Raw genomic sequence first — 27,416 nt, forward strand, 5'->3', positions numbered from 1 at the left:
TGCCTCACCGCCTTGCTTATATACAAGTATGAAGGTAACAGCAGGTAAACAGTATCACATGACCACCATCTTCCACACTTTCCACACACTAAAAGGAATACGTGTTGCATAATGTTTCTACGCTTCTGTAAGAACACATATCCCCACAGATAAGGGCCCTTCATCGGAGCTGAGGGGCGGAGTTGGGCTCTGCTCGACTGCTGTGTGAGGAGGGAGGAACTCTACATTCTTATAAAAAGCCAGTGGATGGGCTGACATTGTTGAGTAGACGGAGCAGACAGACTGGCCCTGGACTGTACTGCTGACCCACAATGGCACAGAACAGAACAACAGAGAACGGAGTGGCCGAAGGGATCCCAGCTTTGCCTCTTCCTCAGCCTGTCAAAGTCCAGGAGGTCAGACACACCAAGGTAAAGGGCTCGACATACAAACCAGGTTCAACTGCAACCGCAGCTAGGGTTGAAGCATTTCACTCTATTGTTTGAACTTTGATGGTGAGTTAAATCAGGTATCAGTTGAGGCACAAACCAAAGTCATTACAAACACTCTCTACTTTCCACAGATTTTTATTGACAATGAATGGCACACATCCAGCAGTGGAAAGACTTTTCCTACTTTCAACCCAGCCACAGGTGTCAAAATCTGTGATGTGGAGGAAGCAGACAAGGTAAGAAGCCATTCATTTATTTTATTGTATAATAATAATGAATGGTCTACATACATACCTCACAAAATTAATTGGGAAAAACAGCTTCAAGCCAAACTTCATTTTATTATCTGTTAATTTAATTAATCATTTAAATTAACTTAATTTAATGTTTTGTGTTCTTCAAAAAAATGTCTAAAAACTCAAGTATATTAAAAATAAATTCGGTATACAATGTATCTTGTAAGTAGCGTTTACGATGAACAGCTTTAGTTTTAGTTTTAGGTATAGATTCACTCTGCTTTTCAACGCGCGCCGTCAAACCGTCAAACTCATCTCCACTCTGGGCCACATCAGCATCACGGCCCCTCAAAGGGCCGGTTGTAACTGTAAGACTGTGTAACTAACTTCTCCTAACATATTGTTCAATAACTCTCTCTGCATTTGATGATTGTTTATTCAAGTGTAAACATATTGTACATGCAGTTATATCAATGAAAAATGATATTTAAACACATTTCTGTTATTATAACATAAATCATTTTAATTTAGCGTTAAGAAACCCACATGACTCTATCAAAGATCAAACTATTAAAGAAAATAACAAAGACAAATATCAAACACAAGTTCTGACATTAACTTTGTTCAAAGCTGTTTGTTCACCTCTCTGCATCACTAATGTTCCTCCCTGTCGTCGTCCTGTGCATGGCAGCTACATCCAAGAGCTGCTCACTGAGAGTCAGGTCTGATGAACATGATAGATGATGTATCCGTGTTGTCTGTGCTTTCATCAACAGTTCATTACAAACACAAGTACCTGCTCGTCTCTCAGCTAGCTGTGTTGTTAGATTGCTGCTAGTTCATCAACTCGGTCTGCGATGGTGTTTCTTCACAAACTGACATTTGTAAAAGTCTGTATCTGATCGGAGCTCTGCTCACATACCTTCAGCATGCACTGGGCTGTAGCTGTGTAAATATATTCTGCTGTGATTGCAGTCTGCCTTTTAATTCTTGGACAGTTTGATGTTTGGTGTAAAAATGCCGACGTGAATTGTATCCTTCATCACCGACACGCCTCATAACACAGAAGACAGACCCGTTGTTCTCCTTGAAGCACAAACATGTATTCACTTTCCCATCTTTCATTACATTTTCTTCCCTCTGCATCAATTTTTCTCTTCATGGACATTTTGGGATTATTTCAACTTTCTATCTCATAATTTAGACCATGGGGTTACTTTTATTTTCAAGTCTAACTTTTACATTTTTTTCCAAAATTAAAAAATAAAAATCTTTTTTTTTTGTTTGTTTTATTTGCTGGCGGATTCGCGGGCCACATAAAATGACGTGGCGGGCCGGATTCGGCCCGCGGGCCTTGAGTTTGACACCTGTGCTTTAGAACAAGTCATTCTGTCTCCATGCGCGGTTCGCACAGCCCGCTGAGTCTGACTTTGTTCTAGCGTTGTCTTTGTAGCTGCGGGAGACCTGCGCGTCCAGAACAATGTCCCGTTGATTTCTGCGTGTTGTTTTCTGTGTAGGAAGATGTGGACAAAGCGGTGGAGGCAGCCAAGGCGGCCGAGCAGAGAGGCTCTCCGTGGCGGAGGATGGATGCGTCCAGCCGCGGAAGGCTGCTGCACAAACTGGCCGACCTGATGGAGAGGGACCGGCTGCTGCTGGCGGTGGGCTCCTTGTACTTCTCTGTGCTGCCCGCCTACAGGCGGAGAGTGTTCTCTACAGAGAGCTGTTGTATAACCCTTCGCTCAATTGGTCGTAACTTTACATAAACTCCAGTAGCCTCCATATATTTTACTTCACAATTTAAAATATTTGTTGTGAACTTGAAAACATGATGGACTTGTACAGTTCAAGAGTTTAACAGATGCATTCTAGAATGGGGTTTTTAAAGATGCACTGCCAAGTGTGTTATCCTGATCTAGAAGACAAATAACTTGATGAAAAAAATCTTAATTATGGGGAGCGATATATTTACATCAAACTAAATATAAAGTAGTTACAAACGTTAAAACAATTCACGTGATACATAAAGATTGGTCAATGTCATAGTGGCAACCTTTGATTGCTCCGATCACTGATCGCTTCCACAAGCAGAACAACAAGGACAGAGGATTACATACATCGTACATCAAAGCTCTCTGAGGCAAAGTTATCATTTTAGATTTTAGGCTCTACAAATAAAATTGAACCGAGGTGAAAACTGAAAAATGAAATCAACAGGTAAACGTCTTGCATCATCTTCCATCGAAATGTCACGACTGTAAAAGTAGCAACAGTAAAACTAATTTCAAGTATCAAAAGGATATATTTGTTATGCAATAATATTATTACTGATGCATTAACGTGTAATAATAGTAATGTTTCTGTTTTAGGTGGCGGCGGTTGAAAGTATTTCATTGCTGTTATTCTACTGTATAAACAGCAAGATATTTGATGGTCATTAAAGATAGATTTTTATCTGCCAAATGACTAGCTGTCAGATAAGACGTTTCCCTCTGAAATGTACTGAAATACAGAGTAGCATAAACAAAGCAAGACCATCAGAACTGTAGTTACTGTAGTTACTTCAGTAAATGTGTTAACTTGCTTTCCACCACTTCTGATTTATTTCTTCTGACAAGCAGATTTCCTCTTTGCTGAATATTTTCTAATGTTTACAACTCAGTGTCAGATCTGGAAAAACACATATTCCCGAATGACCACGAGTCCCTGCATTACACAACTAACTCATGCTAAACGACTGCTGCTTGTGTTTCAGATATTATTCATAACTATGGATGTCAATTATAGAAGCGAGTGCCATTTCATGAGCAGCAAACATATCCTGCAGCTGAAAACTGTCCATGTGCTCTCATGATGTTGACTTATTCATATCAGGGATTGGCCAATATTATTGCATGACATCATGACCCCACCCAGTCTCTTTTCACTCACTGTAATGATTGCTGCATGTTTCTTTCCCTCTCTTGCAGATATTGCTGTGTTTAATCACTCTGTTTAGCTGCCATCTTGCATTGAGCCGTAGATCTATAAATGAGCCCTTACAGATGTGAGTGAAGTAATAATATCAGATTGCATGTGACTGCTAATTGCAAACATGTTCTGCAGAGGTAGTGCAGCGTATGGCTAATTACGCTCAATTGCCAGCTATGTTTGGGGAAATAAGGACCAGATTGGGAGCATTTAAAGGTACAGTAAAGTAGTACAGTGCTTCCAGTATCTGTAGGGCTGCGGAGACTCACTTCTTATTCTTCCTTTGACAATGACATACAAGTAAGTACACTAAACATGGAATAGATGTTGGTACACACTGCCATGTACATCATGTCTGACTCATTCTAACATAATCATTCATGCGTGTCAAATATGCAAATGAGATACTATCTAATGGTGAATTTATGAGAAATGTTTAGACGCAAATAGAAGTAAAAGTAAACATCACAATGTGTATTTGGGACGTTTTCTTCCTACCAGTCTGAAAGAAGAAACATCTCAAGGTTTCAGGTGTGAAACAAGGTTTATCCAGATTCTCTTTGTAAATTACTTCAATTGGATTTCAAACTGAAATAGAGTAAAATGCTCCTAATAATCTCTGATTGCACAGGAAACTACAGTAAGTACATGAGGTCAAAGTGGAAGCAGGAAGTGGGGATGGAAGTGTAAAACAGACAATTCGGAGATCATTTTACCGTCAGCCTTCATTTTGTTTTCCAAATAAGTTTTGACTAACCAGGAGGGTCGTTTGCAACAATGGTTAAGTCAAAGCTACATAATCATTTACAGTTACAGTTACAATGACAAATCACATTTCTAAAGAACAGTTATGGCTTTGCAAATATTTCATATCAATGTGCAACGTGATTGAACAGTGATGCTCGTCTTCCTGCTTCTTCAGACCCTGGAGACTCTGGACACCGGGAAGCCCTTCCTGCAGTCCTTCTTCATCGACCTGGACGGCAGCATCAAAACCCTGCGGTACTATGCAGGCTGGGCCGACAAGATCCACGGCAAGAGTCTACCTGTAGGTGAGTGTGTGTGTCATCGCATTCTCACTGCCCTTTGGGTCACAGTTACGTGTACACAGTGTGGGTGAAGTGTGAGTCGATATGTGGCCTCAGACGCCCTGACATGGACAACAGAAACACACTCAACACTAAAGCTAAAGTGCCTCTCGTGTCCAGTGCACAACATCATTTGTGATACGCAAGTTTTAAAGAGGCTGAAACAAAAATCAACACATTTTTTTCTCCTGTACTTGTCACAAAGGAATTGATTTGCATTGTTCTTTAAGTTGATGTAACAGCAGCAACTCAAGTTAAAAGTTGTGTCTGATCCTGTCGGATCGGAGCGTTTTAGATTTGCAGTGCCTAGAATTACTCAATTCAATTTAGGCAATTATTTACTCAATTTGAGAGCATCAATTAATACTTTTTGCTGAGTTTGTGTGAACAAATCAGTTTTTCTTCCCTTTCTTTATGAGCTCCATAAAGAAATATGCAAAATGAGTATACATGAATAAATAAATGAAGATGGGTAAAAGTGCGCACATGATAATTAATAGGGCTCCATAACCAGTGCAGCATTGGGAAACAAGTTAGTTACTATGGTGCAAGTGACCTGGTCTGGCTGGTACCTCATCCAGCCTCAACACTTCCCCCTCTTGTCAGATCCTACTTTGCGTCGCCTTTGCAGGACAGCGGATAGACAAAACACGCTTGACTTTCCTCCTGATTACATCCCAATAGAGTGGTGAGAGATGTAAGGCACGGCAGCACAGAAGGAAGAGGAAGAGGCTGCGATAGTAATCGGTCTGTGAGGATTAACAGTCAGCATTGGTCAATGCCTCGCCGAGCCTCTCAGCCAGTAATCCCACCTTCATCCTGGAGCACTTTCACTACCAGCCATCAAGACGAGACACAGAGCAGAGTTGAAGTTTGATATGAAAACTGCACAGTGGTAGCTGGCGACAGACACCCTGTGAAATCCTTTCGAGGTCGAGCTGCTGCAGAGACTGGTTTCACCGGATGGGATGCAAAGTAGGATTTGTGTGGATGAGTCGGGCCTCAGGATAGACGCACTGTTGTGTACTGGAAACCCTCTCCGTCAGTCTAGATGTGCCGATTGCTGACTCGTGCATTGTGTTTGAAAACTGTCATAGCTTCTACAACAGTATAAATAAAGAGAGGAGAAGTTTAAAGAAAGAGTCGACATGCAGTCAAACGTAACACAGCATCAACGTTATTAACGATGACTCAGTCAGATTCAGAAAGAAACAGAAAGTATCTGCATTTCTAGATACCACTAATAGCGAACAAATATTTTCACTTTTCATTTCATTGATTTTCAGAAGTGGAATTGTTGCACTACTGCAGACACAATAAGTTGCTTTTTAATTTTAGTTTGACAGCAGAAGAAATATTCACATGAAGCTACACGCTGTAGGCTGGCTTACTAAGCTGAGCTTCATCATCGCCCATCATCAGACAAGGAGAGGCAGGAATAATGCACAAGACTCGTCGACTGTATTTGACTTTATGGAAAGTGGGAGATTAAATGACACAAGACAGAGCTGCAGGAGTCCAGCTAACATTAAACTAGCAATACATCAATACAACATGTAGCAAGAAGAAAATCACCACAAATCAAACATATTGTGATGGTAACTTATTATTATCAAATAGGCATTATATGTAATATAATAGTCTTCATCCAAAATGTTGATCCAAGTAGTGTTTCTGAATAGACAACTTAATGCTAAATGACCTTTATGGTGTTCTCATTCTTATATAAAGCCAAGTTATTCATATCTGAATTATAGATATATCATAAATATACAATATAACAAAAGTGGTAGAGGGACAAAGGCAGCGAGATAAATGACCACGAACCTCAACTCACTAAATCGATCTGATGGTGTCATTGACAGAGTGGTTTTGCTCTCAGTCCATCGGTGCAGAGGATGCTGCTGCCTCTCATCATAGTATAATGGACGTGTCAGTGTAGAATGTGGAGTGTTGGAGCTACTGTAGGCCTGAGGCTGTCTCTCTGAATCTTGTGCTACACACTGACAGCACATTGTGTATGAGGATGTTCCCAACTGACTAACCTTCAGTAAGCTGTGGTTGAACATGGACTCACAGTGACTCAAAGATGAAGGCAGCTGTAAGGGAGTCTCCCAGTCTGGGATCAGCCACACAGGAAACTGGAGAAGGTCAGGGTGCAGACTGGGAGGCAGGTTGGACCAGTTATCGGCTGAACCACTGACACGTTTTACAGACAGTCCAGCTTCAGGTAAATGAGTGTTGGTCTCACTGTTAAAACTGGTCTTACATTCTAAAAGCATTCACTTAAAGACAGCTTAACAATACAACAAGCCAATGAGCTGCTTGTCCATAATCACACGGAGAAGTGCTGTGTGATGGTCTTATCAGCAGGATACCTTCCAAACTGCTTCCGATCAAGAGATGATGATGTAACAACGCTGCGGGTTTGGAAACCTCTTGGTCTGGGTCAAAGTGACTCCTTAGTCAGGTTCATAGGGACCTTTTTGTTGTCCTGGCTGAACAAGCCTTCTGTGTGGAGTTTGCATGTTCTCCCCGTGTCAGTGTGGGTTCTCTCCGGGTTCTCCGGCTTCCTCCCACAGTCCAAGACATACAGCTTAGTTTAATTGAGGACTCTAGGTGAGTGTGAGTGTGAATGGTTGTCTGTCTCTATGTGTCAGCCCTGTGATAGTCTGCCGACCTGTCCGACCTGTCCTGCCTTCGCCCAATGTCAGCTGGGATCCGCTCCAGCCCCCCCCCCCCCCCCCGCAACCCTGAACAGGATAAGCGGTTAGGGATTATGGATGGTTGGTTATGGTTCAGATACGAACATGGTCATAGTTTCAAAAACACAGGAAGAGAACAGCTGTCAGCCGGGTTGAAGTGGAATATTTGTCTGTTGTCCCTCAGTCTCCTGAGGTATGAAACTTCAGTTATGTGAAAGCCGATGGTTGTTTCATCTGGAAACTAACTGAACAACCTTCTTGTGCAAACATCTACTTGACTTTTTAATTGTAGTTTAAAGTCAAGATGAAATGGAAATTGCCCTTTAAGATCATATCCCCGGTCATAATGTGCACTTATTTAACAACATATGCAGAAAAAATGACAAAAGAATACATTTCTTCATATTCATTTAAAAATCTAAATCAAATCATCTTTTCTTCCTGTAAAACTAAATATGACGTGTTCTTACGTGAGCTAGTTCAACCAGATACGTATCGCGCTACATTCTGAGCCCGCCCACTTGTTAGCGATCCAATCGGTGCGAAGGATTTGAGCTAAATGCCTCTTGTAACTCAACACAGCCCACATGTTGCGTTACACTAGGAATACGTCACAGTAAAGATAAAGACGCTCTAACTTCCGTTTCACTGGGATTTTAGAGACACAACAAAATGTATCGTCTGATCGAAAAATAACAGTCCCTGTCCATCAACTCTTCTGGCCCACTTCGGTGTGTGGTGTCTCTATCTGCAGAGAGCCTGCCCTCTGCCTTCAGCTTCTTACTTTGTTGTGCATCCGATACAAGAGTGAATCTGAGCTTTGGCCCGCTGGCGACCAGTATAACCTTTGTGGAGCTGGGGAGGAGGGGCCTGTAAAGCAGTAAGAGAAACAGAAATAAAATGTTGGCAGTGCCTAATTAATAACCTCCATCTAGAATACAGTAGTTTAAAGTGTGTGTACTGTGTCTGCTTTCCTTACAGATGAAAGCTTCATGTGTTTTACCAAACACGAGCCTGTTGGTGTATGTGGAGCTATCATTCCAGTAAGTGCTGAGATCTGGTTTTAATTTATGAGCAATAACGTATAAAAAATAATTCTTATTACTGTGCACATTAAATTGTCTTGTTGAGAAAAATAAACACACCCATACACACTGTAAATAACACAAGACAACACATAGCATTGTTGTGTGTGTGTGTGTGTGTGTGTATGTGTGTGTGTGTGTGTGTGTGTGTATGTGTGTGTGTGTGTGTGTATGTGCGTGTATGTGTGTGTGTATGTGTGTATGTGCGTGTGCGCGTGTGTGCGTGTGTGTGTGTGTGTGTCTGCGTGTGTGTGTGTGTGTGTGTGTGTGTGTGTGTGTGTGTGTATGTGTGTGTGTGTGTGTGTGTGTGTGTGTCTGCGTGTGTGTGTGTGTGTGTGTGTGTGTGTGTATGTGTGTGTGTGTGTGTGTGTGTGTGTGTGTGTGTGTGTGTGTGTGTGCGCGCGCGCGTGTATGGAGATCCAGTAAAGGGTACCTCATGATCTCTGACCATACAATCTGTTCTTAACAAGCATTTAGCAAATCAGAACATTGCACAATATCTCATTCATAACTTGAGTCCAACACGCTGCTGTGATGCCAACTTGTGACAGGCCTATGTTCTGTGCTCAGGCTCACTGTATATCTATATCACCATATATGTGTTAAAGCATGTGTCACACAGCTAAAGCTTCGACTGGTTGGGAAGAACTGTAACCGAGTCACAGTTGCATCTCTGTGGATGGTCAAATGACACACTGGGACCCAGAAATACCTCCATTCTGAACAAAACAGCTTTAAAAGTATGAAGAAACAAATCCTGATCATGATTTATTATTTTTAACCATTTGGTTCAAAAAGCCACTTGATCAAGACCCGTTGGCGTCACTTAGGTTGAGGCAACAAAACTGCTTGGTTTAGGAAAAGACCAGGTGAAGATAAGTATGCCTGTTACATAACTTCAGACCAATAGAGTGTGTGCAACCGTGACACTGAAAACAGCTGTTCACACTCCGCTTCCTATCAGCAGTCAACAACTGTTTGGACTTTTACAATGTCTTTGATCAGTTACTAAAACAAGTCGTGTCATTGTCCCGAACACAACCGAACGGCAACCAGAGAGCAAAAAGGAAGGCAATGACAAATAATGTATTCAGTCATCTGAGGTTCCCCTCGCTCCCGTCTTTGAGCTAAGCCAGGCTCAACTAATCCCACATTTATCTTTATACTGGACCATGATTTATCAGAACTAGAAGCAGTACTCTATGGTGGCCATGACGGTTTCACACACTACATATGCCAAAGAAATGCTTCTCTCCTCCTCGTGTGTTCCAGCTCTGTGCGTATGCTTACGAGGGGCTCTTTCCCTGGTCACACCTATAGAATTTGCTTTTTTTGCCTTCGGAAAATGTTCATCCTAATTGTTTGCAGTTTTAGGTAAACTCACAGTTTTTGTACCAAAGTTGGCCACTCGGGCAAATTAGACTGACTTGCTGCACAAGCTCTATTAAATCCTTCACATTCTGGGCACGCTGAGATAACAGTCATATCAATCTGCTCCTGACTTATACAGGCACAAGTGTCACGGAGTTGCTTTAACAGCAGGCCCTTTCTACGTCAGCAGGTTACAGCAGTAACACTGCTAATACAAGATCTCTGGAATTAGAGTCAGGCTTAATTGGAACCACTAAAGACTGAGCTTAACTTTCCAGAGAAGCACTGATCATGAATGTGTAGCTCTAGTGAGACAACTGCACTCAATTTAAAAGCACTGTGTGGACGTGAGGATGGAATGAAACCCTGGTAAGTGGACCAGAAACCTTATCTTAATCCTTGCTGTCCCTAAACAAGAGCTGCTCTCTGCTCCTCCCTTCAGGGCTATTGTTACAGGAACACACAGCGCAGTCCTGTGCTGCTGCGACTTACTTTCACACATTGGAATACATGTGTTTGGTTGGTGTCACACTGTGTGATAGATCCAGACAGACACATATGTATAATTTCAACATCATGACAGAATTCAGCCATTCAGTTGTATCTCTTAGCAGAGGCCCATAACCTCTAATGTTGCTTTGGCAACAAAGGAACAAAACGGCTGTTGTTTGACATGGAGATTATATCATAAAAGTGAAATTTATACTGAAGGACGTTGTGTAATTACTGAAAGTAGTGCTGGCACACACACAGCATGAGTCATTGTCAGAGGAAAACAGGGAACCTTTCTACTCACTTGAGATCCCGAGATCCCTTAATGGCTCTGAGTGTTTCCAAAGTGCTGTCCAAGTTAACAATGCCTAAACAATGAACATGCAGCTCTCTCATGTGTTGCTGTCTAATCTGGGTTTGGTGCTCAATTCTTTTCCATTGGTTTCCAACATAGAAATGAGCAACTGGAAAATAAGTGACTTCTTTTCTGAATTAGTTTACTTTGAATGATCCTAAAGATTCAGAGCGACCTTTATTATCTTGTTCTCTAAGTGATGAAGGGGACCAAAATACTGATGCTGATGTGTGTTGCTTGGATTATAGGCCCAGGTTAGTGCCTCTCACGTACTTATATTTACAGAAATCAGCCACTGTTTACATCAAAAGTATTTAACATATCAGGTCATTTAAGAAAGAAAGTATTCTAGTCTCTTCAAGTCTCTCTGCACACAACATATTTAGTATGATTTGGCTGTTTTACTATCAGACAAAAATAGCAGCAGAAAAGGACACCTGCTTATTGTTTAGGTCAGGGGTCGGCTCTCTCAGGCTCTGACAAAAAATAACATGGAAATAAATAACGGTTATCCTTGTTTTATTTTTTGTCCAGTGGACAATCTTTCAAAGGGAACACCTCTTATCTTGGAGTTTGAGGTGATACTGTGTCACTGAAAATAAAACATGTTTCAGTATTTTGTCAACTAAAATATGTGTCACATCCTATTACGTCTGTCAAGCGCCTTTCCCTGCAGGTGGCTAATCATGATCTGCAGAAAATAGGGCAAAATGGCTCTTTGGATAGTAAAGGTTGCCGACCCCTGGGTTAGGTATTCTTTATCCCAAGTAGCAGCGCCCAACTCTGTCTCCTCATACATAAATTTGCCCATACAGTTAACAGCATCTTAATTATATTTCAAACCGTTTTAAACACATAGTTAACATTGTAAATGAAAGCAAAACCAAAACACAACATAACTACTTGGTTTGGTTTAGTAAAAACACTTTTGCTCGGTTATTTAAGCGACAGATGTTTATTAGAATAACTCAACATTGACTTTGTTTTACAAGGGACACAAACAGCGTTCTCCTGGGTCAAAGTCCTGTGTTTGTTTGACCCATCCTCCACCACCCCAACCGCCTCCTCCCTTCGCGGCCTTTCATTAGAAACCGATCCGCGACAACATAGGTTTCCCTTGAAACGTAATTCACAATGCAGTTTTGTTGTGTGAGCAGCAGGCTTAGGGAGGTAGCCTAGGTGTCCTTCCCAAGATGTTGCAGTCCAGATTGGTCATGTAGTCCCTTCAGTATATTAGACATGTCCAGAAAACCTCGAAAGCAAGTTGGTATCCAGGTTGGTATCGTTCTCAGCAGTGAGGCACCCTGTACCTGAAGATGAGCCCAGCCACTCTGAAAAGCAGTTTTCTGCCACTTGTATCCATGACCTTATATCTTCACCACACCAAAGGTGAGCCTTCAGGCTCAGCTCCCTTTTCACCACCACAGTCCGGCACAATGCCTGCATCACTCAATCCTCAGGACCAGGGTGTGTTGAAACAAACTACTTGATACAACCACAGTTCAAATCTCAATTGGTACTCGCTGTGCCAGACAGTCACACGAGGAGGCAGGAGGAAAAGGACAGTCAAAGAGAGAAGTGAGATGCAATCATTGTTGAAATGATGGCGCACACTTTGAAACAGTCTGCTCAAACACCTTCACCGTGTTGCACTTGGACATACACATCAAATGTAACAGAAGTATTTGTGTGAAGAATGAAAAAAAGGGAAACTTGCATTATGTCACGTCTCTGGCCAATTGCTGCATTAGTCTTCAGTGGAACTGTTTTGAGTGCCCATACAGCTTTCAATACAAGTGTTTCAATGGCAATGTTTCCTTTTTCACTTCAGGTTTTCTTTTTTAAAAGTTTGACTGGGTTTGATAAGTTCAACTAGAATTGCAAGGCTTTTGCACGTATTCAATGTCAATGTAGTATTTGTTCTGAGTTGTTGGCTGACTTCCTTGAATAAGGGGCAGTGGTGGCCTAAAGGTCAGAGGGCAGCTTGTGAAGAAGCCTCTCTGGCATTGCCACCACTGAGGTGCCCTTGACCAAGTCCAAAACACATGCTGCTACACGATGGAGTTGAATCAAAGCGAAGCCCAAAATATGACCGCGGCCTGCAGAGTTTCCATACATTTGAAATAGTTTGCCTCTTCTACTGAAGGAGTGGAGTTCAAAGGCCACCCAGCGGCTCATTTTACCTCATGTTTACCCCTTGTAGCAGATTAAGCTGTGTAATGTGTATGACCTGTATAATAGTGAAAAGCAATATATTATGGTATAAACTATGACTTCAGAAATAACTACTAACATCAGCCTAGAGAGGGGTCAATTCAGTAAAACTTAAATTGTAGTGTAACTGCGCCGTTTGTTTGTGACAGTGTGCTTTCGTCTAACTGGTGCTGGTACACATGGACAGCAGTCAGCTAACATGCCTTCTTTTGTCTGTGCTAGTGGAACTTTCCTCTGCTGATGTTCATGTGGAAGATGGCTCCGGCCCTGAGCTGTGGGAACACTGTGGTCATCAAGCCAGCAGAGCAGACCCCCCTCACGGCCCTGCACGTTGGAGCGCTTATCAAAGAGGTCTGAGGTTTAGACATTAAACTCTGACAGTCTTCTTCTTGAACCTATTCTGGGCTGAGATCAGACTGCTCTGCCTCTCTCATGTTTAGATAGTCTCCCCTGCTGGGAACAGTCACTATCTTGACCTGAACACCTCAACTATGTCTGGTTCGGACTTCCTAAGGTCCTCGTCCTCCACTCAACATAATCACAGTTTAGGAAAACAGAAGTAGTGACGTCTATGAGTTACTGTAAATGAAATATGTTTGTGTCTGCAGTTTATAGAACAACTGTTTTAAGGTGAGTTTCCAAGCTCACATTCCCAAGGCTTTATTTAAATACTGTGTGGAGACCAGATCATATGCTGTGAAAAGATCAAAGAAATGTGGACACTCTTTTAGTCTGCGCCTGACTCGTCATAGTATACAGTTTGATGGACTGAATTGACCTAAAGTTTGCTATATTTTTGTAAATGTGATTTCTTATTTGGAGGTAATAGAAGATGTGAAACCATGTAAATATTTTAGTTGTAGAATATTTAATTCCACCCATAAATCCATTTTAATTCTTTGAAGAAAGTACAGAGGACATGACCTGAATGGAGCTGGAAGCCTGGTCATTTGTTGTTAAAGAGAAAAATACCAAATATGTTATAATATTTAAACTGTCAAGAATGTCATAATGCTGAGATAGAAAGATGATAAAAGAAGTACTGAACCCACCCTGAACTAGGCAGACGGATCAAACGTCTCTGAGCTCATGAGGGCCCTCTTGCTGTCGACCCCCAGCACTAACATGCTCTCTGGGTTACCATTTCAGGCGGGCTTCCCTCCTGGAGTTGTGAACATTGTTCCTGGGTTTGGTCCCACAGCAGGAGCAGCCATCGCCAGCCACATGGACATCGACAAAGTAGCCTTCACTGGCTCTACAGAGGTGTGTGAGTGTATGACGATATTTATATTGGGCCAGTACTATGTGATGAAACTCTTTTTTTAATCCTTATACTCAAAGTTTGTTGTGTTGGTGATTCATAATTTAAACAATTCTCAATCAGCGATGTGCAGCGTGCCTCGATACTCATCCATCAGAAAGTCCTGCCCTTGGAACGATTGTACGTGAACTGAATTAAGTCCCTGAAACACCAGCAACGTTTCTGAGTTCTTTCAAAGCGTCTTGGTCCCCTGGCAAAGTTTCAACAGCGGAACAGCCCCAATGCATGCAAACCAAAATCAAAAGCACATGCTGCAGCATGTTCCCTCCATGTTAGATCACAGAAAAGACTCATTTATTGAGCTGTCATTTATTACTCCTTCATCAAGATGAAATGTCTTCATATGAAACTAAGTGTTGTTGTATTGTTTTCATCTTGAGAAATCTGTTTTGTAATGCCAAGACAATGATCAGTGATTGTATTAGCATGATTTGTGTGAGTTAAAAGGCCAGCCCTAACACTCACATCTAAAGTCTAAGGTATGACTCAGTATACCCTCATGTGTGCAGGTCGGTCAGCTAATCAAAGAAGCGTCAGCCAAAAGTAATCTGAAGAGGGTGACTCTGGAGCTGGGAGGGAAGAACCCCTGCATTGTGTTTGCTGACTGTGACTGTAAGTAAACATGCACTGACTCTCTCTCTCTGAAAGGCAACATCAAGAATCTGTTTTGGGTGTCTCAGCATTCACTGGATTCCCAGTGTGACCTGTGATACGATTACTCCACACCAACGAGCTGCAGGGGTTCCATTACATCACTTTACTACTCAGAAATATTGAAATATGAGGCATGTCAAGTGTCATCTTTCCTCTGTACAGCTTACCTTTTTGTGCCGTGCCTGTCATTCCATAACTATAAGGGGAAGATGTCACCGACTGTCACACTATCAAAAACGATTCTGTAGCTCAGGGGGCTGCAGAGAACCCTGGCTTCAGTTGCTGTGCTGCAGACAGTGCTGGCTAGGACTCAGTATCAGTATGCGATACCTGTAATGCAGGGGTGTCCAAACTTTTTTCAAAGAGGGCCAAATTTGAGAATGTGAAAATGCCCAAGGGCCAACAGTCCCTGCTGACATTATTTTAAACAATACAAGTAGCCTATACATACATTGTTATTTTATCATTTTATTTTCAATGACAGCAAATAGCAATGTAACCAAATGTAAGCATTCATGTGTGAACACATCTCAACAACTATTCTGCCTTTCTTTCACATCTTGAAAGTCAGATAACAAAGAACAAGCCATCTAAAAGCTAATTACATAGGAACCGATCAATATTCTCACCTCAAGACAATCTTAAATATGACTTAGTGAGGGTGATGAAAAGTTGTCTAACATTTAAATTCAACACACATGAAACAGGCTCACGAAAAAAATCAAGTTGTCTCTTCGTATCTGATGATAGCTCTTCAGTGTTACGAGCAGGCAAACATTAGCAAACTCTGTCTTCTTCTCGGGGCAATTATGTTTTCTGCTATTTTCATAACACAGTCTTTGATAAACTCACATTCCGTAAAAGGTTTGTCATGTTTAGCAATTACCACGGCCACTCCGCAGCTTACTTTGATGATGTTTTCATGTGAAAGGGGCCGCTGCTGTGTGGCCAAGTTGTCTTGGAGTTGCTTCACTTTTCTAGCACGGACGCTCTCTGATAGCTTGTTGTAGCATTAGCACGTTTGGTCTCGTAGTGTCTCTTTACATTATATTCCTTAAACAAGGCAACAGTCTCATGACAAATTAGGGAGACACAGTTGTTTCGGTTTTCGGTGAAAAAAATATTGCGATCTCCACCTTTCCTGGAAGCGGCGGCCCTCGTTATCGACTTTCCTTTTTTTACTTGCCGTAGCCATGACAGTTCAAGGGTCAGAGCCAATTTCAAACAGCCAGACAGTTACAGAGTGGTGCTGCCACCATGAGGTAAAAATAGGAATTGCATGTTGAATTTGTATGATTTATTCATTCCATTTTGACTGTGCTGGCGGGCCATAAATAATGCATTTTAAGACAGAAGGCGCGGGCCGTATAAAATCTGACCTCGGGCCGTGATTGGCCCGCGGGCCGGACTTTGGACATGCCTGCTTTAATGTAACAATATACCAGTACCAAGTAGTATCAAGTATTCACCTTCCCCCTCACCTTAATCTTCACCTTCATATTCTCCTTCCCCTTCACCTTCCCCTTCCCCTTCCCCTTCTCATTCTCATTCTCATTCTCATTCCCCTTCCCCTTCACCTTCCCCTTCACATTCACCTTCTCCTTCCCCTTCACCTTCTCCTTCCCCTTCACCTTCCCCTTCTCCTTCTCCTTCCCCTTCACCTTCTCCTTCCCCTTCACATTCACCTTCTCCTTCACCTTCTCCTTCCCCTTCACCTTCCCCTTCTATTCCCCTTCACCTTCTCCTTCACCTTCTCCTTCCTCTTTACCTTCTCCTTCACCTTCTCCTTCTCCTTCCTTCACCTTCCCCTTCACCTTCTCCTTCCTTCACCTTCCCCTCTACCTTCCCCGTCACCTTCTCCTTCCCCTTTGCTTTCACCTTCTCCTTCCCCTTCACCTTCTCCTTCCCCTTCACCTTCTCCTTCCCCTTCACATTCACCTTCTCCTTCACCTTTTCCCTCCTTCACCTTCACCTTCCCCTTCACCTTCTCCTTCACCTTCTCCTTCCTTCACCTTCCCCTTCCCCTTCACCTTCTCCTTCCTTTACCTTCCCCTTCACCTTCTCCTTCCTTCTCCTTCTCCTTCCTTCACCTTCCCCTTCTCCTTCTCCTTCACCTTCTCCTTCCTTCACCTTCTCCTTCACCTTCCCCTTCACCTTCCCCTTCACCATCTCCTTCCCCTTCACCTTCTCCTTCCCCTTCCCCCTCACCTTCTCCTTCCCCTTCACCTTCTCCTTCCCCTTCACATTCACCTTCTCCTTCGCCTTCTCCTTCCTTCACCTTCCCCTTCACCTTCTCCTTCCCCTTCACATTCACCTTCTCCTTCACCTTTTCCCTCCTTCACCTTCACCTTCCCCTTCACCTTCTCCTTCACCTTCTCCTTCCTTCACCTTCCCCTTCCCCTTCACCTTCTCCTTCCTTCTCCTTCTCCTTCCTTCACCTTCTCCTTCTCCTTCACCTTCTCCTTCCTTCACCTTCTCCTTCACCTTCCCCTTCACCATCTCCTTCCCCTTCACCTTCTCCTTCCCCTTCACATTCACCTTCTCCTTCACCTTCTCCTTCCTTCACCTTCCCCTTCACTTTCTCCTTCACCTTCTCCTTCCTTCACCTTCCCCTTCACCTTCCCCTTCACCTTCACCTTCCCCTTCTCCTTCACCTTCTCCTTCCTTCACCTTCCCCTTCACCTTCACCTTCCCCCTTCACCTTCCCCTTTACTTTCTCCTTCACCTTCTTCTTCCTTCACCTTCCCCTTCACCTTCTCCTTCACATTCACCTTCTCCTTCACATTCACCTTCTCCTTCACCTTTTCCTTCCTTCACCTTCCCCTTCACCTTCCCCTTCACCTTCTCCTTCATTCCCCTTCACCTTCTCCTTCACCTTCTCCTTCCTTCACCTTCCCCTTCACCTTCTCCTTCACCTTCTCCTTCCTTCACCTTCTCCTTCTCCTTCACCTTCTCCTTCCTTCACCTTCCCCTTCACTTTCTCCTTTACCTTCACCTTCTACTTCCCCTTCACCTTCCCCTTCCCCTTCACCTTCTCCTTCCCCTTCACCTTCCCCTTCACCTTCTCCTTCACCTTCTCCTTCCCCTTCTCCTTCATCTTCACCTTAATCTTGACATTGATCTTCCCCTTCCCTTGAAAACCCTCCCAAACAAGCTGATCAGAGTTTTGAAGGTGACGTCGTCCCCCTGTGCCAGAAGGAGAAAACTAGCAACATAAACTTTTAGCCATAACATCCAGTATTTCTAAAATCCCTGGTTAACTTATAGTGATGTCATTAATTCAGGTTGGTTATGAAAACAACTACAACCAACAGGTAGTGACTGTTGGGATGACAAAGCAGGCAGAGGGAAAGTGGCTACATCGAAAATGTAACTTATGAACTCACCATCATCTGCACTGAACATGCCAGACTGATGATGCGTGGTCGAGTAGAGAAGGATATGTTACAGTGGTTCTTGTGTATTTCTCATTTGTATCTGTGTGTGTGTGTGTGTGTGTGTGTGTGTGTCTACAGTGCAGCTGGCTGTAGAGGAGACCCAGAAAGGAGCTTTATATAACCAGGGTCAGTGCTGCACGGCTGCATCACGTATATTTGTGGAAGAAAGTATTTATGAGGAGTTTGTGCATCGCAGTATAGAAAACGCAAAGAAGATTGTCATAGGAGACCCGCTGGACCCTCAGACATCACACGGGCCGCAGGTAGGAACACACAGTCAACATAGAGCACTTCTAGACTAGCAGTGACTAAACGTATGTGTCTTTATTTGAACAGGAACAATGCACAAAGAGCATTAACCTTATAGAAAGCAAGGGGAGATTACCAGGTTTTAGGAAATGGCTGTTTTCCAACCATAGTCCGTGGGCAAGTAAGTCAATTCATAGCAAATAAAAAATGTTTTCAAGAATATTAGATTTTAAAGCAAACAAGTTACGGTGTTACCTTATAAATTGAGATGTCAAACCTTAGTTTTTTCATTTGTTTAAAGCTAGGGTTGGTAATGTTGTTTAGACAGTAGCTGGTGGAAGGTCTGTGACGCACAATGAGTGAAAGACTAGAGTTCACACAGATAGACGGGCAGGTATTACAGGATTATTACAGGATTATTACAGGATTATTACAGGATTATTACACGATTATTACACGATTATTACACGATTATTACACGATTATTACACGATTATTACAGTTCTGCCACAGATACAGGATATATTTCCTTTATTTTATCAGAGCATGTCATTTATTGATTGCTGACGGGATGTAATGAGAATTTCATCAAATACAACAAAAACATTTTGTGAAGAAGATTACCAACCCCAGCTTTAACTTCCCCTCCTCTGTTAAAGAGCAGCGCACAGCCCTCCCCCTTAGCTGTGCTTATTGGACAGTGTGGGACTGCATGCAGTCCTGAACAGGGCTATATGTTTACCAGCAGCTCGTCTCTGTGTCTGTCTGCTGTTGCTGCTGAGCAGGTGGCACAGTGGCTTTAGGAGCTGCTTCACTGAGAACAGCTGCTGCTGTGGAAGAAAACAACACCATGAGAGCTGAGTGAACCAAAACATCATCGTAAAGTGTGACCACAGGGGGCACTGTAACATGGATGAGACTTTGTACAAGTGGTTGTTGTAACGTCAGACAGAATAACACAGAAAAGCCTACCAGGAGTCAACAGATTAAAGCAGTGGTTCTCATCTGGCTGCGGGACCCACCATCACCTCTTAATGACAAGCCGGGACCCACGACCCAAATTATATGTATATAATTTATATATTCAAATTATATATACATATAATTTGGGTATATCTATATTCAAGAAGTCTAGTAACGTCTGTGTAGTAAACTGTCAAATCAAATAAAGAAAGTACACATCAATTATATTTCAACAAATATTCTCATTTTTCAAATTTAACTGGCTGGATTATAAATAATACATAGAAATACATGAATAAATGTTCTTCTCATTTCAAGTAAAATAACGGCTGGATTAAAAAATAAATGACGTAACACAATTCATTTTAGATCAATTATGTTCACTGAATTGCCCTGCAGCTTTAAATTCAGTTCATTCAGCGTGAAGTGAAGAAGACACAATATTATATTTTTCTTATCTTCTAAAAAGAGAAAGTAGTGTTTGAAGAATTCACCTCTATGAGTCTGTCCAGTCAGAGTCTTATGACTCTGGTCTCTCTGGACATTTTCTCTTTTGGAAATGGTTCTATGATTTGACTTTCACATCTCTCACTTCAACAGTCCTGCTCTGCTCTCTGTATCCTTGTCTCTCCCCGTGTGTCACGGTGTGTGTACATCTCACTGAGTCAGGAAACTTGTCAGAATACTCATATTTGATTGGCTGAGCTGCATCATGTGATGTGATTTTTCCTGCACCGCTGAACAAGTGCCGTAAATGCTGGAATAATTCCGCTGCATAAAAAATGCCCTTCAAAATAAAATCACAAATTATTATTATTTTTTTTTTTGTCAGGCAAAGGCCCACCAGTTGAGAATCACTGGATTAAAGGACATCATTTCTGACACAGGCCATCAGAAAATGTAATTCTTTATTAACGTTGTATTTGTGACAGCAGTGATGTGGTGCGGGGGCCGGACTGGGTCTGCTGGGGGGTGTTGCGGCACGGTGGGGGCTCCGGTGTGGGCGGGTTGGGGCACAAATAACGAATCAAATAAACTACACAATACCTGCAACGGGCCCCTGGGTCAACAAACTAAGGTCTGCCACAGAAAAAAAGAAAATAAAAAAAGCTTGACTAAAAAAGAATAACATGAAGTCCGTTGCCCGCTCGACCTATCTCCTTCTGGGGCTTCTGGTTGTGCTCTGGTTGCCCTGGGGCCGGGGTAGGCATCTCCGCTGCCCCGGTCTGGCCTCGCACCTCATTGCTATGTCAATGTAATCATAACTATTATGATTATTATTATTATTATATGACCATTATATGATAACATTACATTATATAGTTACTATTATTATTAAATATTGCTGTTGAAGCATATATTTATTTATTACCAATGCAACAATTCCACTTCACCTTTTCTCTTTTCACCACACATCTAATAGACTCGTACGTATACAGCTTCTGTTCACCTGCTGTGACACTTGCTATGAAGCTCTGTAAAGGGGATAGTTCTTATACGGGTCAGCACTATGATATTGTCATTTCATACATATAAGAATATTGAGCCGCTTTAAGTCCAATATTAACATACCTTCCTATACTACTGAAGGGAGCCAGATCTTACGGCTCGTTTCCTTTCTCATTAATTAATAATTGGTCATTGTTTTTCTCTTTTTTTCACTACTTTTTTAAAGTTAAAGTATAACATGCTGCGCTGGTATGTAATTTAAACAACACAGTCACTGCTTTTGGAGTTATCATTAAAATTGTGGAAGCAGGTTGAAACCACTAGCCTTGCTCTGTCCAAATAAAAAAAATACACCCACCTGCTCTAGAACTCACTGATTAACACGCTGTATCTTTAACTTGAACACGTTTGAGCTAAACTGGCTAAACACCCTGGTGCAATCTCTGTGCTGGCAAACCAGTTCTAATCCCAATGTATCATTTGACTCCGTTTAACGACAAACAAGTGAATTCCCCAAAATGTAGGGTTCCCGTGTTATTAAACACTGTCTTTCCCTTGTCTACGGTCTGATGCTGGCTCCAGATCAGCCGACAGCAGTTTGACAAGATCATGGATCTGATAGAGAGTGGGAAGGAGGAGGGAGCCAGGCTGGAGTATGGAGGAGCAGCTGTGGGCGAGAAGAGCCTCTTCATTCAACCCACCATCTTCTCTGGGGTCAAAGACCACATGCGCATCGCCAAGGAAGAGGTACAACCTGTTTCAATTCATTGCAGATGGATCTGACACGGGTATGTTGGGCTGGTGTTAGTGTGTGAAAGTAAAGGCTGACACCCTGTGGAAGAGTTCTTTAAGTACACCATAGACATACAATGCTGTGAGGAGAAGTCTGGGAGGAGGATAGAAAAACACAGTTCTAGTTCTATGGAAGCCTGTTTCTGACTGTTAAATTCAGTGAATTCAAATGACCTGTAGAGCCAAATAAACTAGAAACCAGGCGTCAACCTCGGCTTCTGAAAAGGCAGGCCAATGCTGAAGAGCCTTAAACCTGATTTATTCCCTCAGTAAACATTGTAAACATGAGTTTATGTCTCAATCTCTAGTTTCAAGTCTTCTTCAATACAGCATGATGTTCATTTAGTACATTATGGTCCATTTAGAGTCACACAGACCATAAAGCAGGGGATGCTTTAGGGCGGGGCTACACGGTGATTGACAGGTCTCTACCACGACGTTGTCTGGTCTGGGAGTTGTCTGTGTTTTGGTCTAACAACTTTAACTCTTTCACAGTGTTTTCACTTCATCAAAGTTCATTTTACCATTTCGGTCACCGAAGAATGTCTTATTCAGCGTTACAAAAAGACTAAACGTCGATGGACAAAATGCAGAACTCCAGGCTTTTAAACATATTCCACACACCATTGGGTGAGGTCATGGTGAATACATCCACTTCTGATACACAGAAGAAATCTTTTACAAACCCCTGTTGCACTCACAGCTCAATGTGGAGGTTGCAACCACATACCAAAAAACACCAGCACACTCCTCTCTGATGTTCACTCACCACCTTCACAAACGTTGTCCCCCTCCAGTGACACTAAGATCTCCTCATTGGTCCCATCCAGGCTTCTCCTTACATATCAGCCTGCCTGCTCGCTCCCTCCACTTTGCCCGACATTGTGCAGTCAGCAGCAGCTCATAGCTGTGGTTCCTGTACCACAGCGTTGTATCACTAACAAGCAGGTTGAAACCTTTTTTTATTATTACTGTGGAAGTTTTGTCGAATTTTGTCTCTTCTCTCCAGTTTTCCTAATGTGCTCAAGAATGCTTGAATGGAAACACGGTGTTGTGTTTTAATGTTGCATATTAAAGGAACAGTGTGCAGGATTTACAGGGATTTATAGGTAGAAATTGAATATGATATTCATTACTATGTGTTTTCATTTGTGTAATTAGCTCATATTAGATATATGAACGCTTTTAATAAATGCTTCACACTTCCTGTATCCCTTTCTAATTAAAAGCCCTGTAAAGTTTAATTGAACTGAATACATTAGTTTCCTTTCAAGGCTTTAGTTGATAATGTAGTGTACCAGACAATATGGTACTCAAATGTAGATACTGCCATCTTGTGGTACTTGTCTGTAACTACAAAACACAGTTTGGCTGGGACATTAACACATTAACACACATTAAAACAAATTAACACACATAGACCCACAGCGACCGAAACAGGATAATACAATAATACAACTTTTGATGCGTAAACAAGAAGAGCAACGTGAACAACATGACGTACCAGTGGTGCAGGTGTCATGTCCTTCTAGACAGCATTCAACGATCTTTTCCACTACTAAAGGGCATGCAGGGGATCTCTGCATGGTCTCCCATCTCTTCTGCTGGTATGTTAGTGGGGACGAGGGTGCAACACCAGTTCAGGAATTTCAAGTCACGGTCATTGCATTTACCTGCAGGTGTGTTCACCTGTGATCCTTGTCCCCCCTCACACTGGATGAGGGGCCTTCTCTCTACGTCTTGTACGGGCGCTCAGCTGTTGTGATATCTTCACCTTCCACATAGCACATACGCTGCAGGCCAAGGGTGCTCCTCTGACTCTTGCACTGGTTATCAGGCAATGGGATTGTGAGGAGGCACCATCCAGTTAGATTCACACACTCAGGTTACATTCCTCCTTTAGCTTGAAGGTGTGTGGTTCGGCTGTCAGACCCCCAGGTGGGCGGTGATCCGTGGCCTTGCCACTCAACTTTCTTCTGCCAAGTCCGCAGTTGTGTCTGAGTATGTACGGATTCAGCAGGCACAGCTGGGCATTCATAAGATCCTAACAACCATTGAATGCTAAGATATCTGTCTGCACGTGCACTGTGGGCTGCCTACACACAGTCTACAGTCCTCTTGTCATACTGGCATATGCACCAGTGGCCCTTCTTGTATACCAGCTCTAGAATAGAGCAAACGGGAATTAATGAAAGACAGATTTAATTCACATTATTCCATTCTGACAATAGTCGTGGGGCAATAGTCTACTGGTCAGCAGTAGAGCTTGTCGTATTCAGACTGACATTTGTTTTTTTGACATACTCGAAATTTTAGATTCACATCATTGAAATGCATTCGTGTCATGAGCTATGTATTACTGTCTGTCATGGTGCCATTACAAGCAAAGGGCTCATGCTTCTGTTGTATGTATTCTTCTATGCAGTTAACAAATAAAGGAAACAATAAGGGAAACACATTTGTGAAGAAGCACATCTGGCTCACAGTCACATTTCATTTTGGACTCAACAGTTTTTTCCTTATTTCTTTTTGAACTATCTGTTAGATCCTGGGATACTTCTGGCCCGATACGGGGCTACTTACTGACTCAGCTCTCTATTAAAAGATTGTCGAGCTGGTGTTCTTGCGAGGGAACTCGCCTGGCTCTTCTAACTGCCGTTACTTCCGACGTCTACCCCTCTCCGGTCTGAGTGCACTCGGTCGAGGGGCCACCCTGACCCCGGGCGCTCCTACCAGTCGCGTCGGTTATGGCAGCTTCCCTCTTCTGGATCCGTGCTCTTGGTAAATGCCAGGTTAGGTTTTAACGGCTAGGATTACTTCTAAAACCGTAAGGGATTGTTAAGTGGATTCGGTCTCTAGGATAACCTTACAGAACTCAGTTGTTAGACATACAATGCATTTAACTTTTTACTGCCACGAGGAACTTTTACTACTTGAGCAAATAAATGCACTTGAGAAATTTACTTTAAATGCAGATGAGATATTTATTGCAGGTTATATTTAGTTAGTTATATTTAGTTAGTTAGCAAGGGTTAAGCTACAGCTCACTTAAAATGTTACTACACTTGATTCGTTACTTTAATTTTCTTCTTAGATTATACTCATTGGTTTTAGATGCCGAGACGGCTCGGTTGGAGCTGGATTTCCAAAGGTGCGATGAAAAGGTTCTTTTGGAGTTTGTTAGGAGCGAAGGTCCGGCCAGACCCTCGGCCCTCCTGCTCTTGCAGCGGAGTTCGGCCAACAGTCCTCAAGGCTCTGTACAAAGTCTTTCTAGGGCTGCTGTGTTCCTCCGTTGTTCAGTTGTTAAAGTCGAGCAGTGGGGAGAGGAAAATCTCCGTCTTTCAATTCTTTGTCCACGAACAGCGGTCTTCTTTCCGTGAACAGAGACGAAGTCCTCGAATACTTCAGTGGCGATCGACCGTATCTTCTTCTCAGAGCGTCTGGACGGCTCGTGTATAAATCCCGTCTTGCTGTTTGCAAGTTACTTCTTTTATAACACTTTTGGGCTGCCTCTCGCGTCTCTCCCCCCTCTTCCCCAACACGTCCTCCCTCAGCCCATGATTAACATGACATCATTGATTTGGTGCAAGTGCTTCGAAAAGTACCTACAATTTGTGTGTGTGTGCATGAGGAAATCACCCCAACTTCCCTGTCTGGGCGCTTACTTAATCAAGCTCTGCGCGTGTCTGGGTGTTCAACATCTGTTGCACTTCCCCTTTTCCTACACTCACACATTTCTAACACAGATTAGTGATCATAATCACAGTTACAGTTGTTATACTCAGTTACAGTTGTTATAATCAGTTACAGTTGTTACAATCAGTTACAGTTGTTAATCGCTTTATTCAGCACGCGCTTGCTTTTAAAACACTTATTCGATTTTTCTCTCCTCTCTGCAGCCGTTATTTTCTTAAGGCCTGCACTCACTTCCTCTTTCTCCGTACTTTCTACACCCAGACTGCACTATACTCAGATACACATATTATTATTATTATCAGGTTTACATTTGTTCAATCACTCTATGTATTAAACATTCGTTATGTAACGATCATACACTTTCTCTTTCGATTACACTTTAACTATTGATTTCTGAGTATATGCTTTATGCTTTTTATATCCTGACCTTCCCCTGATCGTGTCGTATGTATCCAAGGCGGCTTTCTCTGTGAGCTCAACTCTTCTCGACATATCCCAGCTATATTGTCTCTGTTTATATTACACATTTGTGTTTTTCTATTGATATGAACGGCAGTCAGACAGGATCAGGTCATTACACAGTGTGACTCACTTCTCTGTACATGTGACAGGTCTTTACTGATATCTCTCCCCTCTCAGATCTTCGGTCCGGTGCAGTGTATATTCAGCTTTAAAGGGCAGCAGGAGGCCATAGAGAGAGCCAACAGCTCCCAGTATGGCCTGGTGTCAGCAGTCTTCACAACCAGCATGGACAGAGCTCTGTCTGTGTCTGCAGCCCTGGAGACTGGCACCGTCTGGTGAGTCTCTGTTCACAGTCCTGACACCAGGGACGTCTTTTGACAGGCATTTCATTTCCCTGTTTATCATTCATTCAAAATAACATTTTGTTTCTACAACATTCAACAATTTAGGCATGAACTGATGAAGTCATGTGATGGGCTGCTGCGTGATCATTATACAATGCCTGCTGTCCATCGTCACATATCAAGCATTAGAAACACAACAAGCACAGATAAGGAGCAGGGAGGCTCAATACCACCAACACTCAGCTGGTAGACAAAGCTTCACTCATGAGTCTTAAGACCATACAATGCCCATTCAAGGATTCAGCAGCATATGAGCACCGGGACATCAAGTGCTGCATACAGTGGATGTCTAGAAACAGTGGACGTCTATTTTCTCCTTATTCTGAGTTCATCCTTCTTATATCCCAACTTGAAAGGAACTGCTCTCTCCCAGTTCCTCAATATGCTGCGAAGTGGCCTGTTATTTAAGAACTCAGTGGATTATAAAAATGAGTACACTCGATCCGAATTTACAGTTCATGCTGTGGCTGCTAATATAGCTATCACAACAAGATGTTAGGTGTATTCTATGTCTTCGTCCATATGCTGAGCATGGTTAACCATGTCCTCAATGGGATATGTGACTAGTGTGGCATGACCCACACTAGTCTGCCTCTGATTGGCTCACCCTGTTATTCTCATCTCACTCTTCACCCCAACCAACAAAGGCAACAAGTAGCCAATCATAGGCAGAGGACGGCTGGTCATGCCTTCGCCAGAGTAGGATTCATAAGCATCATTACACAAATCCACTTTTTTAATGTAATAAAATATATGTAAAACCACTTTCTGAATATGGTTCCAATTTGTAGGTTCCACACAGCTGGAGTTATCTTTGTGTCAGAAGAAACACATTCATTTTGCACAGTAAACAAAAACAAAACATTCTTGACGTTGCTTTATTCTCCAGTAGTAGTGGTGGGTTTTAATGCATTGTTGAACGAGTGAAGGGGGCCGTGTTCAATCAAAAAGTTATACTTTTTAATGCACAAGTGTGAGATTGATAAAAATCTTCTCATTTTACACTCAAAATTAAATCAAAACTATTCTTTTATAAAGGTTTCAG

At 42.5% G+C, this 27,416-nt stretch overlaps 1 protein-coding gene across 1 annotated transcript in view; it reads left to right on the forward strand.

Moving 5' to 3' along the window:
• Window positions 1–311: 311 nt before the first annotated feature.
• Window positions 312–27,416, forward strand: part of aldh1a3 (aldehyde dehydrogenase 1 family, member A3) — a gene marked incomplete at its 5' end in the record, with an annotated part of 29,175 nt that continues 2,070 nt past the window's right edge. The window contains 11 exons of the mRNA XM_079286775.1: window positions 312–410; window positions 563–667; window positions 2,185–2,325; window positions 4,557–4,686; window positions 8,409–8,470; window positions 13,167–13,295; window positions 14,094–14,207; window positions 14,775–14,877; window positions 18,435–18,619; window positions 21,600–21,764; window positions 26,145–26,302. Of these exons, the coding sequence (XP_079142901.1) occupies window positions 312–410; window positions 563–667; window positions 2,185–2,325; window positions 4,557–4,686; window positions 8,409–8,470; window positions 13,167–13,295; window positions 14,094–14,207; window positions 14,775–14,877; window positions 18,435–18,619; window positions 21,600–21,764; window positions 26,145–26,302 (1,391 nt within the window). The remainder of the gene's footprint in view (window positions 411–562; window positions 668–2,184; window positions 2,326–4,556; window positions 4,687–8,408; window positions 8,471–13,166; window positions 13,296–14,093; window positions 14,208–14,774; window positions 14,878–18,434; window positions 18,620–21,599; window positions 21,765–26,144; window positions 26,303–27,416) is intronic.

Source organism: Melanostigma gelatinosum (genome assembly GCF_949748355.1).
Source record: "Melanostigma gelatinosum genome assembly, chromosome: 2".
Classification (NCBI taxonomy): domain Eukaryota; kingdom Metazoa; phylum Chordata; class Actinopteri; order Perciformes; family Zoarcidae; genus Melanostigma; species Melanostigma gelatinosum.